General features: G+C 39.1%; 1 protein-coding gene across 3 annotated transcripts in view; it reads right to left on the bottom strand.

Moving 5' to 3' along the window:
* Positions 1 to 15414, bottom strand: part of FAM151B (family with sequence similarity 151 member B) — a 30958-nt gene extending 15544 nt beyond the window's left edge. The window contains exons 1-2 of one of the 3 annotated variants that reach the window (XM_065936576.1): positions 14928 to 15414; positions 9925 to 10050 (exon numbers count right to left, since the gene is read on the bottom strand). In XM_065936576.1, the coding sequence (XP_065792648.1) occupies positions 9925 to 10050; positions 14928 to 14952 (151 nt within the window). In that variant the 5' untranslated portion in view covers positions 14953 to 15414. The remainder of the gene's footprint in view (positions 1 to 9924; positions 10051 to 14927) is intronic. The other 2 variants (XM_065936584.1, XM_065936593.1) reach the window with 2 other exon arrangements.
* Positions 15415 to 16293: the final 879 nt, after the last annotated feature.

The raw sequence follows: 16293 nt of genomic DNA, 5'->3' as shown, positions 1-16293 counted from the left end.
TTCCCCTTGAGTCTGGGTTGGTTTTGTGACTTGCTTTGACCAACAAAAGGAAAACTGTCAGTTCTAGGCTTAGCTCTTAAAAGGTTTGGCAGCTTCTGCTTCCATCCTCTGGAAAGCCAGTTACCATGTAAAGAAGTTCAGGTAAGAATTCTGAAGACTCAGAAACCACAGAGAGAGAGAGAAGCCACATAGCTTCATGTCTGACAGACAGCATTAGGTCTCAACACGTGAGTGAGGCCATTTCAAAATTTCCAGGCCCAGGTGAGCAACCAGCCAAGTGCAGCAACATGAGTGTCCCCACCCTATTCCACATGGAAGAGAAGAACCACAAAATCAGGAAAAATAATAAATCATTGTTATTTGAAGCCACGAAGTTTTGGAAGTAATTTATCACACAGCAACAGAAAACAAGCAGAAATAGTTATCTGGAAGTGGGGCACTGGCATAAGAAAAACCTGAAATGTGTGACACTGGCTTTGGAATCCAGTAGATTCTAGAAAGGCACTGTTAACAGAGGCTGGAAGAGCACTGAGAAAATTCTTTTTACATAGCAGTGAAACTTCTGGCAACACTGGCACTTGTAGCAACTGGTGGAAGATAGATAGGATGCCTAATGAATTTGTGCATTTGGCTAAGGAGGTTTCCAGACAGAATGTTGAAAGCGTTAATTGGCTTCTTTTAGTTCCTATGATAAAGGATGGAAAGAAAGAGCTGAGTTAAATAATTAGCTGTTTAGACTCTAAGCAGCATAAAGAGGAAATATTTCCAGCTCAGAACTCGTGTGAGTTAGAAAACAAAACCACTCTTTCCATCTGGTGAAAGATTCTCAAAGGAAGAGAAAGCCTCAGTCCAAAAGTCAAGTCCAGGATGCTGCTAGTAAACTATAGCCTCAGGATCAAGGCCAAATCAAGGATACAACTACAGGACACTTTATTAAGACCTGAGAAATATGGAGCCTTGGATACCGATACAACTAGATAAAAGAACTTATAGAATCTTAAGGGTGTTAACCCATAGCACCCTAACTAGCAAACCAAAGGAGAGAGACCTGCCTCAAAAAGATTTGGCAGTAAAGCTTTTGACTAAAGGGATGGTTTATAACTTGATATATAAAAATCCCAGTACATTTTTAATAGAATTGTTACAGACTTTGACCTGAAAAAAGAGAGAGAGGTAAAATGAAAAGAGGTCTGCTGTTGCTGCTGTTCAGTTGCTAAGCCATGTCCGACTCTGCAAGACTGTAGCATGCCAGGCTCCTCTGTCCTCCACTATCGCCTGGAGTTTGCTCAAATTCATGTCCACTGAGTCAGTGATGCTATCTAACCATCTCATCCTCTGCCACTCCCTTCTTTTGCCTTCACTCTTTCCCAGCATCAGAGTCTTTTCTAATGAGTCAGCTCTTCGCATCAGGTGGCCGAAGTATTGGAGCTTCAGCTTCAGCATCAGTCCTTCCAATAAATATTCAGGACTGATTTCCTTTAAGATTTACTGGTTTGATCTCCTTGCAGTCCAAGGGACTCTCAAGAGTCTTCTCCAACACCACAATTTGAAAGAATCAATTCTTTATCACTCGGTCTTCTTTATGGTACAACTCTCACATCCATACATGACTACTGGAAAAACCATAGCTTTAACTAGATGGAATTTTGTCAGCAAAGTGATGTCTCTGCTTTTTAATATGCTGTCTAGGTTTGGCACAGCTTTCCTATCAAGAACTAAGCATCTTTTAATTTCATTGCTGCGATCACCACCTGTAGTGATTTTGGAGCCCAAGAAAACAAAATCTGTCACTGCTTCCACTTTTTCCTCTTCTATTTACCATGAAGTGATGGGACTAGTTGCCATGATTTTAGTTTTTCAAATGTTGATTTTTAAACCAACAATCAACCAGTGTTGACTTTTTCACTCTCCTCTTTTACCCTCATCAAGAGGTTGTCTTATTCCTCTTTCTTTTCTGCAATTAGAGTGGTATGAGCTGTTTTTCTGAGGTTGTTGATATTTCTGCTGGCAATCTTGATTCTAGCTTGTGATTTATCCAGCCTGGCATTTCACATAATGTACTCTGCATAGAAGTTAAAAAAGCAGGGTGACAATATACAGCCTTTCCCAATGTGTAACCAGTCCATTGTTCCATGACAAGTTCTAACTGTTGCTTCTTGACCCTTATACAGGTTTCTCAGGAGGCAGGTAAGGTGGTCTGGTATTCCCATCTCTTTAAGAATTTTCCACAGTTTGTTGTGATCCACACCGTCAAAGGCTTTAACATAGTCAATGAAGCAGAAGTAGATGTTTTTTTCTGGAAATCCCCTGCTTTCTCTATGATCCAAGGAATGTTGGTGATTTGATCTCTAATTCCTCTGCCTTTTCTAAACCCAGCTGGTACATCTGGAAGTTCTCAGTTCACAAACTGCTTAAGCCCAGCTTGAAGGATTTTGAAAAGAAGTCTATGAACTCTCCAGTTTCTACAGGCAGGAAATAGGCTGAAAAAGCTACTCAGCTGTTCATACAGGTCATTTTCCAATAGCTGCATGAAGAGATGCTCAACATCATTAATCTTCTGGGAAATGCAAATCTAAACTACAATGAGATACCAACTCACAAATGCTAGGATGACTATAATGAAAAAGACAGACAATAACTAATGTTGACAAGGACATGGGGAAATTGGAAACATCATTCACTTTGCTGGCGAGAATATAAGAACCCACTCAGCTGCTTCAGAAAAGCTTGGCAGTTTCTCAAAAAAAGTTAAACAGAGCTATATTTAAGATGAAATAGGTCAAGTTTCTGTCTAATTTTATAAGTCACACAAACATGATTTCTCAGTAAAGTGGTATTTAGTATAACATATGTAGGCATTCCATCTTGTCTATCAGTGCAGTTGTAAAGGAACACGTAGGCTTTGGAATTCCTTAAGAGTAATAGTCAGTTTCTCCATTTATTAACGCCATTCATTGCCCATGAGTAGAAAAAAAAAATCACTAAATGGCAGTGTCAAGAATCTCAGGCTCCATGTAAACTACGTTCCTGATGGTTCTTTTAAGAATAAGAATGGAAGCTATGTAGTAAGGACAAAAGATCATGGTGGCTTGGACTAGGGTGAAGACAACAGAGATGGAGAGATGTGGACTAATACAAAATGTATTTTGGAATAGAATTATAATGTCCAATAGAGTAGATACAAAAAAACCCCAAAAAACAAAGAATAGATGACTCCCAGATTTCTGGCTTAAGAATATATGCAGATTATGGTGCCATTTACTGAGAGAGGAAGGATCACAGGAAATACATGTTAGCAAACACAATTAAGAATGTGATGCCCATTCATTTCAGTTCAGTCACTCAGTTGGGTCTCACTCTTTGTGATCCCATGGATTGCAGCACGCCAGGCTTCCCTGTCCATTACCAACTCCCTGAGATTACTCAAACTCATGTCCATCGAGTCGGTGATGCCATCCAACCATCTCATCCTCTGTCGTCACCTTCTCCTCCTTTCTTCAATCTTTCCCAGCATCAGTATCTTTTCTAGTGAGTCAGCTCTTCGCATCAGGTGGCCAAAGTATTGGAGCTTCAGCTTCAGCATCAGTCCTTCCAATGAATATTCAGGACTGATTTCTTTTAGGATTGACTGGTTTGATCTCCTTGCTGTCCGAGGGACTCTCAAGAGTCTTCTCCAACACCACAGTCCAAAAGCATCAATTTCTTGGTGCTCAGTTTTCTTTACATTCCAACTCTCACATCCATACATGACTACTGGAAAAAGCTTTGACTAGATGGACCTTTGTCGGCAAAGTAATGTCTCTGCTTTTTAATATGCTGTCTAGATTGGTCATAATTTTTCTTTCAAGGAGCAAGCATCTTTTAATTTCATGGCTGCAGTCACCATCTGCAGTGATTTTGGAGCCCCAAAACATCAAGTTTCTCACTGTTTCCATTGTTTCCCCATCTATTTGCCATGAAGTGATGGGGCCAGATGCCATGATCTTAGTTTTCTGAATGCTGAGTTTCAAGTCAACTCTTTCACTCTCCTCTTCCAGTTTCATCAAGAGGCTCTTTAGTTCTTCTTCACTTTCTTGCATAAGGGTAGCGTCATCTGTATATCTGAGGTTATTGATATTTCTCCCTGCAATCTTGATTCCATTTTGTGCTTCATCCAGCCTGGTATTTCACATGATGTACTCTGCATATAAGTTAAATAAGTAGGGTGACAATATACAGCCTTGACATACTCCTTTCCTGATTTGGAACCAGTCTGTTGTTCCATGTCCAGTTCTAACTGTTGCTTCTTGACCTGCAAACAGATTTTTCAGGAGCCAGGTCAGGTGGTCTGGTATTCCCATCTCTTTAAGAATTTTCCACAGTTTGTTGTAATCCACACAGTCAAAGGCTTTGGCATAGTCAATAAAGCAGAAGTAGATGTTTTTCTGGAACTCTCTTGCTTTTTCAATGATCCAGTGGATGTCGGCTATCTGATCTCTGGTTCCTCTGCCTATTCTAAATCCATCTTGAACATCTGGAAGTTCACAGTTCATGTACTGTTGAAGCCTGGCTTGGAGAATTTTAAGCATTACTTTGCTAGCGTGTGAGATGAGTGCAATTGTGCAATAGTTTGAGCATTCTTTGGCATTGTCTTTTTCTTTGGGATTGGAATGAAAACTGACCTTTTCCAGTCCTGTGGCCACTGCTGAGTTTTCCAAATTTGCTGGCATATTGAGTGCAGCACTTTCACAGCATCATCTTTTAGGATTTGAAGTAGCTCAACTGGAATTCCATCACCTCCACTAGCTTTGTTCGTAGTGATGCTTCCTAAGGCCCACTTGACTTCGCATTCCAGGATGTCTGGCTCTAGGTGAGTGATCACACCATTGTGATTATCTGGGTGGTGAAGATCTTCTTTCTATAATTCTTCTGTGTATTCTTGCCACCTCTTCTTAATATCTTCTGCTTCTGTTAGGTCCATATCATTTCTGTCCTTTATTGTGCCCATCTTTGCATGAAATGTTCCTTTGATATCTCTAATTTTCTAGTCTCTAGTATTTCCCATTCTATTGTTTTCCTCTATTTCTTTGCATTGATCACTGAGGAAGGCTTTCTTATCTCTCCTTGCTATACTTGGAACTCTGCATTCAGATGGGTATAACTTTCCTTTTCTCCTTTGCCTTTCGCTGCTCTTCTTTTCACAGCTATTGTAAGGCCTCCTCAGACAGCCATTTTGCCTTTTTGCACTTCTTTTTCTTGGGAATGGTCTTGATCACTGCCTCCTGTACGATGTCATGAACCTCCGTCCATAGTTCTTCAGGCACTCTATCTATCAGATCTAATCCATTGAATCTATTTGTCACTTCCACTGTATAATCATAAGGGATTTGATTTAGGTCATACCTGAATGTTTTTCAGGTTTTCCCTACTTTCTTCAATTTAAGTCTGAATTTGGCAATAAGGAGTTCATGATCTGAGCCACAGTCAGCTCCCAGTCTTGTTTTTACTGACTGTATAGAGTTTCTCCATCTTTGGCTGCAAAGAATATAATTAATCTGATTTCGGTATTGATCACCTGGTGATGTCCATGTGTGAAGTGTCCTCTTGTGTTGTTGGAAGAGGGTGTTTGCTATGACCAGTGCATTCGCTTGGCAAAACTCTGTTAGTCTTTGCCCTGCTTCATTCTGTACTTCAAGGCCAAATTTGCCTGTTAATTCTCCAGTTATCTCTTGAATTCCTACTTTTGCATTCCAGTCCCCTATAATGAAAAGGACATCTTATTTGGGGGTTAGTTCTAAAAGGTAGTGTAGGTCTTCATAGAACCATTAAACTTCAGCTTTTTCAGCATTACTGGTTGGGGCTTAGACTTGGATTACTCTGATATTGAATGACTTGCCTTGGAAACAAACAGAGATCACTCTGCAGTTTTTGAGATTGCATCCAAGTACTGCATTTCAGACTCTTCTGTCAACTGTGAGGGCTACTCCATGTCTTCTAAGGGATTCTTGCCCACAGTAGTAGATATAATGTCATCTGAGTTAAATTTACCCATTCTGGTCTATTTTAGCTCACTGATTCCTAAAATGTTGATGTTCACTCTTGCCATCTCCTGTTTGACCACTTCCAATTTGCCTTGATTCTTGGACCTAACATTCCAGGTTCCTACGCAGTATTGTTCTTTACAACATCGAACTTTACTTCCATCACCAGTTACATCCACAACTGGGTGTTGTTTTTAAACACTTTGACTCCATCTCTTCATTTTCTCTAGAGCTATTTCTCCACTGTTCTCCAGTAGTATATTGGGCACCTACCGACCTGGAGAGTTCATCTTTCACTGTCCTATTTTTTTGCCTTTTCATACTGTTCTTGGGGTCCTCAAGGCAAGAATACTGAAGTGGTTTGCCATTCCCTTCTCCAGTGGACCACGCTTTATCAGAACTCTCCACTATGACCCATCTGTCTTGAGTGGCCTTACAGGGCATGGCTCATAGTTTCATTGAGTTAGACAAGGCTGTTGTCCATGTGATCAGTTTGATTAGTTTTCTGTGATTGTGGTTTTCATTCTGTCTGCCCTCTGATGGATGAAAATAAGAGGCTTATTGATGTGAGAGAGTGACTGAGGGGGAAACTGGGTCTTGTTCTGATGGGCAGGGCCATGCTCAGTAAATCTTTAATCAAATTTTCTGTTGATGCACAAGAACTCTCTGAGTGAAAACAGCAAATAAGAAGTTGGATAGACTAGTGCTCAGAAGAGAGGGAAATCTGACTGAAGACATGTATGTGAGTTGCCCAGCCTCTCTCCCTATTCTCCCACCCCTGGCTGTTGGGTAGAAGGTTTTTGAAGGTCAGGGTATGCCTCAGCTTTGGGAGACTGCCTGGTCACCATGTTTCCCATCTCAGGGAGAGTCAGAGGAAGAAGTCTGCACACCAAGATTAACACTCCAGCGACAGGAGCCCCAACTTTTGACAAGAGCCAGACAATAGAAAACAGCTTTAGTTTTTTTGTGATTTTCTACACAAGAAAATCCCAAATAGATGCTACTTACATTAAAACAAAACTCAAAGAAATATGTTTATGACTTCCCTGGTGGCTCAGACGGTAAATCGTCTGCCTACAGTGCGGGAGACCCGGGTTCGATCCCTGGGTCGGGAAGATCTCCTGGAGAAGGGAATGGCAACCCACTCCAGTATTCTTGCCCCCCCACCCAAAAAAGGGGGCTCAAAGAAATATTTGGGTTTCCCTGATGGCTCAGACAGTAAAGCGTCTGCCTGCAATGCGGGAGACCCGGGTTCAATCTCCAGGTTGGGAAGATCCCTGGAGAAGGATATGGCAACCCACTCTAGTACTCTTGCCTGGAAAATTCCATGGACTGAGAAGCCTGGTAGGCTACAGTCCCATGGGGTCCCTAAGAATTGGACACAACTATGTTTCCCATCTCAGGGAGAGTCAGAGGAGAAGTCTGCACATCAAGATTAACACTTCAGTCATAGGAGCCCCAACTTTTGACAAGAGCCAGACAACAGAAAACAGCTAAATCCCAAATAGATGCTACTTACATTAAAACAAAGTCAAAGAAATATGTTTATAGAAATGAAGTTAGAAATATCTATCTTGCTTATACTATTTACATGTCCTAATGCAGCAATTTACTATATTTTTATTAATACATTTAGTTGATGACTATAGTCACACTTTTCCTAAATATGTTACAAAGGTTTTTTTAAAAATATGACATTTTCTATTCTCAAAGAGATTTAATAATTTCTATTTTTAACCAGCATTTCTTTTAATATACATTTAAAAAATCTACATGCAAAAAATAAATATATACATAAAAACAAAAATATACATGCAGAACTGTCATAACAAAAAATAACATTACATGTAATAACTTTTGTAAACAATTTTGACTATTCTGAGATCAGATGTGTTGACAATGCAACTCTTATGTCGACAAATGGCACTCCTATATTGTTCCTCCTGTACTTTGCTTTTTTAAATCACAGACATTGTTGAAAATCCAATATCACATATTAATGAAAACAGAAACAGCTTCATTAATAACAGCTGTACTAAATTTAGATACTCTGAAACAAATGAGATAAAGCAGTGTAATACATATCTCCAGGAACCTGTTTTCTTTCTTTTGTATTTGAAAGAAATTGCAAGATTAGCCAGGACTGAAAAAAGGGACTTGATAAAAAGTACACCCAAAACTATAAAACTTGGGGTTCTGGTTGACTAAGAGAAAGTAAAGAGAATATTATGTGAAAACTAAGTAACCTATGAAAAATTCCCAGGTCAACAGCAGACTGCCAGCAATAGAAAATGACTTCCATTGATTATTTATAAAACAAGGCTAGAAGTATTCATATTTAATTAAATTATTTCTAGGTCTGAGACTTCTACATTTACTATTACAAACCATAAAATTTAAAGATTGCTTCCAAATTTTTAGCTGTTACAGAGAAATCCAATTTATTTTCTGCTTTGATTTTTATATTGTCAAAAAGGTTGAAATTGTCTAAATCAACCTATGAGTTACAATCATTTAGCTGTAGAATCTTTTTTATTTTCTAAATATAAAACTATATTGTCTGCAAATAATAGATATATTTCTTCCTATTTTCTTCTATTTTAAAAAATTGATATATAATTCACAAGCTATGAAATTACTCTTTTAAAGCACACCATTTAGTGGTTTTCAGAATATTCAGAAGGTTGTGCAACCATCATGCGTGCGTGCTCAGTCACTTCAGTCGTGTCTGACTCTTTGCGACATTATGGACTGTAGTACACCAGGATCCTCTGTCTGTGGGATCCTCCAGGCAAGAATACTAGAGTGGGTTGCCATGTCCTCCTCCAGGGATCTTCCCAATTCAGGGATTGAGTCCGTTTCTCTAACATCTCCTGCACTGGCAGTGCAGTTCTTTACCACTAGAGCCACCTGGAAAGCCCTGTGCAACCATCATCACCATCTAATTCCAGAAAAATTTTATCATTCCAAAAAGAAACCTGTACCCATTAGCATTTACTCCCCAGCCCCTATTCATTTCACCTCCAGGAAGCCATTAATCAACGTTTTCCTTAAGCATTGTTTCTGCTAAAATTTATATATTAAAAAACCACTGTTAGGTTATTATGTGCTAGGCACTGTTTTAATTATGAGGCATTAAATATTAGAAGACAAACTTCTTCCCTTTGAAAAGCAACTGAAAATAATATCTTTTCAATAAAAGAAATATATTCAAATACATTATCCAGATACACAATTGAGTTGGATGTGTAAATTGTGTCAACTGAGTAAATGTGAAAATTTTTACAATAAAATATGAGATTACAAGGAAATCTTTCTGTTGGAACAGGGCACTTTAAGCTGTGCCCCATCCCTCTGATGATACACCTTTATTCTCGTGCACCGTTGTGGCCAAAAGGGGTACTTCACAGGAAAAGGCTAACTAAACTGCTATAGTGTTCATCTATGTAAGATTACAGATGGAGTTAGCAAACCCAAAGGCTTGGTTTCTAGCCCAGGCATAAATACTGCCCAAAGCATTATAAATTAGCATTCAATGGCTTCATTCATCCATTAGACAAATATTTTTGAACCTCTCCTGAGTACGCTGTGAAAGACACAAAAATACGTAGGACACACAATCGTGATCTTAAACATTTTACTTAAATCACTACTATATATAAGCAAATGTAATAATACATGAGAACTTTAAATAAGGCATAGTAAAGGTAAATAATTTCTGGAAAATGAGAAAATTCTTCCATTAGGAAAATTTGTTCATTTTGTAAATAAAATGAGATCTTTTAGAAGAATGTTTATATTAGCCAAGAATTTACACTTGAATCATTTAAGGCTCTGGTACCTGCAAATATGACCAGATTAAAAAAAAAATTGAATTCATCTAAGCACAGGAATACTGACTTACTTCTCAGTGCCTCATTCATTTGCACCTTGTGGTTAGCTGCATGATACCAGATGATTTGGGCGCCATCTTCTGTTGTGATCTGGTTATTTCTCAGAAAATATTCCAGTATATTTTCACTCCAAGATCCTAAAATGATGGCATTCATATTAAAAATAATTTTATAGGGTATTTTTTTTAAATCAAAAGGGCACAGCATATGTTGATGGAGAAAAACAAAGCAATAAAACTGAGAAAAGATTTTTTAAAAATTAAGAACCAGTATCAAGATGGGCTTCCCAGGTGGCGCTAGTGGTAAAGAATCTGCTTGCCAATGAAGGAGATGTAAGAGATGAGGGTTCGATCCCTGGGTCAGGAAGATCCCCTGGAGGAGGGCATGGCAATCCACTCCAGTATTCTTGCCTGGAGAATCCCATGGACAGAGAAGCGTGGGGGGCTATAATCCATCGGGTCACAAAGAGCCAGACATGACTGAAGTGACTCAGCATACATTAAGATGTGACAAATGTAAAGAAATATATATATATATATATATATATATATATATTTACATATAAATATGCTGTAAATGTGGAATAGGAAATGGCAACCCACTCCAGTATTCTTGCCTGGAGGATCCATGGACAGAGAAGCGTGGGGGGCTACAGTCCATGGGGTCACAAAGAGTCGGACCCGACTGAGTACACACACATGCATGCTACATATGATGTAAGCAATGATTAGTAAACATATAGGATAATCTGAGCCTCAGAAGTGTAAAGAGAAATGCAGGAAGAAAAAAAAAACTGTTAAGAAGCAGATATTTTAAAGCAGGAATTTTCACATGGTATCTTCTCCAATTCTAGCCCCATAATTAAGTAAAACATATGTAAAGGCAAAGCTATATTAAAAACATCAAAATTTTGTAGAACTTAAACTCTCCACCTGAGGCTCCATTCTATATTTATATTAACCATTAGAATTTTAAATTATACATTTAAGCATGCATGTGTGCTAAATCGCTTCAGTTGTGTCTGACCCTTTTCGACCCTATGGGCTACAGTCCATTAGGCTCCTCTGTCCATGAGATCCTCCAGGCAAGAATACTGGAGTGGGTTGCCATGCTCTCCTCCAGGGGATCTTTCCCACCCAGGAATCAAACCCACTGTCTCTTCTGTCTCCTGCATTGACAGGTAGGTTCTTTACCACTAGCGCCACCTGGGAAGCCCGACATTTAAGCATATTCACCTTCAAATTATGAGTGTCAGCAACACATATGAGTGACTAAGTAAATTCTGAGTTAGTATTTTTAGATTTCTCTAGCATGTACAAATATACATAATTCCTGTATCTTTTGACTACTTTTTGGCAGACCAGATTTTTTTTCTTAATTAGGCATTAAAATGTGTGAGTTAATTTAGTTAAGACTAAAATACTTGAATCAGTTCTACTTCATACAATGCCATATCCCACTGAAAGTGAAAGTGTTAGTCACTCAGTCGTGTCCGACTCTTTGCAACCCCTTGGACTGTAGCCCGCTAGGCTCTTCTGTCTGTGGGATTCTTCAGGCAAGAATACTGGAGTGGGTTGCCATTTCCTTCTCCAGGGGATCTTCCCAACCCAGGGATCGAACCCTGGTCTCCTGCATTGCAGGTAGATTCTTTACTGTCTGAGCCATGGGGGAAGCCCCCATTAAACAAGGAGAAAAGGCTGAAAAACAGTAAGAGTTATCTATAACCTTACCTCCCCAATTTTTGTTCATTGTTTTGAACACTTAAGTACCTACCAAATGGCTACAAATTCCCTATGCATGAGTGTGCATTGCTTATTATTTCTATATAACAACAGTTTTAAAACTTAATGATGGCCATTATAAACTGCTGACAAGACATAGAAAGAAAATAAAATTTGGTAAGAGAATGGAGGGGCATATAAAAATAACTTCTAAGTAATATTCATGGAACTTAGTGACCACTCTGCGTACTGGGTTAGAGAATAAAGAAAGGGGAGAGTTAATTGCAGTATCTACTATCCCCCAAGTAGTCTCCTATAGGAAAACACATGTCCCTTTTTAGTATATGCAATAGTCACAGACCTTTCAGACTCAGATGAAAATATATGGTCATCAATTTTTAAATGTTTAACTTATGCATCTTAAAAAGGCACTGGAATTATTGGCTAAAACAGAAATGTCCAACAATGGTAAGTAATTAAATCACAGTTTATCCTCATGGTAAAATATGTAATTGATGTGGCTGTTAAAAATGAAGTTTATGAGATATGTGACTTCCCTGGCAGTCCAGTGGTTAAGACTCTGCACTTCCAATGCAGGGGGCATGGGTTTTTTATCTTTGGTTGGGAAACTAAAGATCCCACTAAAGATGCTGTGTGGTGTAGAAAACAAACAAAGAAACAAAAATTAAAAAATTCACCCCTATGTTCATAGCAGCACTAGTCACAATAGCCAGGTTATGGAAATAACCCAAATGTCCATGGACAGATGAATGGACAAAGAAAATGTAGTACATATATACAATGGAATACTACTCAGCCATAAAAAGAACAAAATAATGCCACCTGCAGCAACATGGATGCAACCAGAATGTTACTTAGAAGAGTTATTTTTATATGCCTGCATGTCACAATGAAGACCTAGTGCAACACCCCCCTCCCCAAAAGTCAACTGTTTTCCTATTTACACTGCAATGAGTAAGTGGAAGTTGAAAACACAATACCATTTACCTTAAACCCACAAAACCAAAACACTTTGGGATAAAGCTAACAAAATATGTAAAGATCTACATGAGAGTAACTACTCTGATGAATAAAATCAAAGAAGAATTAAATAAATGGATAGATATTCCATGTTTATGAATAGGAAGACTCAATACTGTCAAGATGTCAGTTCTTCCCAACTTAATCTATAGATTCAAGCAATTCTAATCAAAATCCCACCAAGTTATTTTGTGCTATCAACTAACTGGTCCTAAAGTGTATATGGAGGGCAAAAACTCAGAATAGTCAATATAATATGGAAGGAGAACAAAGTGATGACTCTATCCAACATCAAGACTTACTATAAAGCTACAGCAATTAAGACAGTGTTGTTTTGGTGAAAGAATAAACAAATAGATCAATGGACCAAAACAGAGAGGCCCTCAAACAGACCCTCATAAATAGAGATAACTGATCTTCGATGAGGGCACAAAGGCAAAACAATGGGGAAAAGACAGCCTTTTCAACAAACTTTTTTTTTTTTTTCGCAAAAAAGAAAATCTAGACACAGAACTCATACCTTCACAAAAATTAACTCAATACAGATCATAGACCTAAGTGTAAAATTCAAAACTATAAAACTCCTACAAGATAACATAGAAGAAAACATAGATGACTTTCAGTACAGCAATGACTTTTTAGATACAGCACTAAAGGCACCATCCATGAAAGAAATAATGGATATGCTGGACTTCATTAAAATGACAAACTTGTGCTCTGCAAAAGATAACATCAAGAGAATGAAAAAATAAGCTACAGACTGGGAGAAAACATTTGCAAAAGACACATATGATAAAAGACTATTAACCTAAATATATAAAGAACTCTTAATACTCAACAATAAGAAAACAATCCCATTAAAAAAAAATGGGCCAAAGACCTTAACAGACACCTTAACAAAGAAGACAGATGGCAACCATATAAAAAGGTGCTCCACATCACTTTTCATCAAACACAAATTAAAACAACAGGGTATAACTACACACTTACTAAAATGGCCATAATCCAGAACACTAGTTATCAAATGCTGGTGAGGATATGGAGTAACAGGAATCTTCACTCATTGTGTGGGAATGCACAATGGTATAGCCACTTTAAAATAAAGCTTGCCGGTTTCTTACAAAGCTAAGTATATTCCCATCATACATTCCAGAAATCACCCCTTGATATTTACCCAAAGGAGTTGAAAACTTATGTCAATACAATAACCTGCACACTTATGTTTTTAGCAGTTTTATTTACAGCACACTTAGGTTTATAGCAGTTTTATTTACAACTGAAGAAACTTGGAAGCAACCAAGATCTCTCTCAGAATATGAATGGATAAACTGTGGTTGACTCACGCAACAGGATTATTACGGTTCGCTAAAATGGAATGCACTCTCAAGCTATGAAAAGACATGGGGAAAGCTTAAACACACATTACAAGGGAAAAAAAACCAATGTGGAAAGCCGATGTACTCTATGATTCCAACTACATGACGTTCTGGAAAAGACAAAAAAAATCTATGGATACAATAGAAAGATCACTGATTTTCAAGGGTTGGGGGGAAGAAGATAAGTAGGTAAAGCACAAAGGATTTTTAGGACAGTGAAACTATTTTGTATGATACTCTACCATGGACCATGTCATTCATTATACATTTGTCTAAACTCACAGATCCTGCACCACCAAGAGTGAACAATGTAAATTATGGACTTTGAGTGATTGTGATACATCAAGGCAGGCTCACAGCTGTAACAGAAGTACCACTCTGAAGAGGAAGATTGATAATGGGAAGCTATGTATTTGTCCCTAGAGTAGGAGATGGCAAACCACTCCGGTATTTCTGCCTGCAAAATCCCAGGTCATGGGTTCGCAGAGGCCAACACGACTGAGCACGCATGCGTGTGTCAGGTAGGGCTGAAAGGAGAACCTCCAGGTCTAACACTTAGTATTCCTAAGAACCTAAAACTGCTCTCTTGAAAAGAAATCCTTTACAAAAAGACACAATATTCTTGCCATTCTTGAACTCCCCAAAAGCTTTTCGCTAACGCCCACACTGGGAACCAAGGTTCTAGGACAGCTGATTATGGGCACACGTGGAGAACGCGAACCACGAAGATCCAAAATAGGAAGGAGTGCCAGCCACCAGAGGAGACTCTCAAAAGGGCCCCCAGCTACGGCACCGGGCCGGAGAAAATGTCCTCTCACTGCAAGCCAACAGTGTGGAGCACGGTCTCAGACTCGGAGCCGGGGGAGCCCCGCTTACCAGGGCCCCCGGCGGGCGCTGTCATGGTGACAGTGAGCCTCAGTCTGCGCAGGCGCCGAAGGTGGGCACCTCTGACGACCCGTCAGCGGTGGCGAGAAAACCCGACTCCACAGACTAAGAGGAGTGGCCTGCGAGACGGAGGCGGAAGAGGCTGAGGAGCAATGCGCACGCGCAGAGGCTGCAGCTCGAGTTTCGCGGGTGCGCGGTCCTGGCGGCTGTTGTTCGCGTCCAAGTGTCGCGCGACTTGCTCTTCTGAAAAGTAGTCACAGTAGTTTTGTAGAACGTCTCGTCAGGGAAGACGGAGGCTGGGTTGAGACGCCTAGTTGCTGCAGTGGGGCACGAATTTCCAAAGTTCGATATATATTTTTTTCTTTTTAATTTGATAACATCCTAAAAAATGACATGAAATCATAGCTTCATAAAGATGAGTATTCCTGCATGAGGAGGCTGAAGTGCTAAGTCAAATTTTTTCTGTCCCCTCTCCTTGCTGACGGTTTTCATTAGAAACACTCCTGTCAGAGCCTCCCACCCAGCGCCTTCTTTGCCCTCCCCAACTCCTTTCCACAACCAAGCTGGGATTGGAAAAAGCGCCAGTGGAGTCAGACTGATGAGAATTAGCAACTCAGTCTGTCAGTTGTAAAATTAGGATAACAAATAGCACACGTTACATAAAGGACAAATGGCAGTCCTTCTCGTCCAACTCTGCAGATTTTGACATAGGTTAAGTCCAGACGAGATGCAATTATCTCACTGTGTCTTCAATTAGGCTGGGTTTCCTCAAGATCAAAAGATTTCTTGAGTTTCAGAAAACACTAAATTTCAATGACTTATCTTAAAGAAAAATCTTTCTGGAGACATACAGTTCATCGGCTTGTATTTGATGTGCATTTCCTAATGATACAAAATGTTACACATTTAAATGGTACAATTTACAATTGAGTGTAGTCATAGCATTGTGCAGCCAGCACCACAATTTTAGAACGCCTCCATCATCCAAAGCAGTCACTCCCCATTTTCTTCCTAAATTTAGGGAGCCACTAATCCACTTTCTGGCTCTATGGATTTGCCCATTCTGGACATTTCATTTAAATGAGATCATACTGTTATTTTGTGACTGGCTTCTTTCACTTAGCAGGTTTTCAAGGTTCATCCCTATGGTAGCATGTATCAGTACTTTCTTGTTTTTTGTGGCCAAATAAATGTTCATTGTTTGCATACACCACATTTATTTGTCCATTCATCAATTAATGGATGAACCATTGCATTGTTTCCATTTCTTGACTACTAGTGAATTTTGACTGCTATAAACACTCTTGTACAAAATTCTGTGTGGAAATATAATATGTGGCTGTATTTCTCTTGGGTA

Source organism: Muntiacus reevesi, chromosome 1 (assembly GCF_963930625.1).
Source record: "Muntiacus reevesi chromosome 1, mMunRee1.1, whole genome shotgun sequence".
Classification (NCBI taxonomy): domain Eukaryota; kingdom Metazoa; phylum Chordata; class Mammalia; order Artiodactyla; family Cervidae; genus Muntiacus; species Muntiacus reevesi.
Note: the sequence above shows the minus strand (reverse complement) of the source record. Positions and strands in the feature narration are given on the sequence as shown.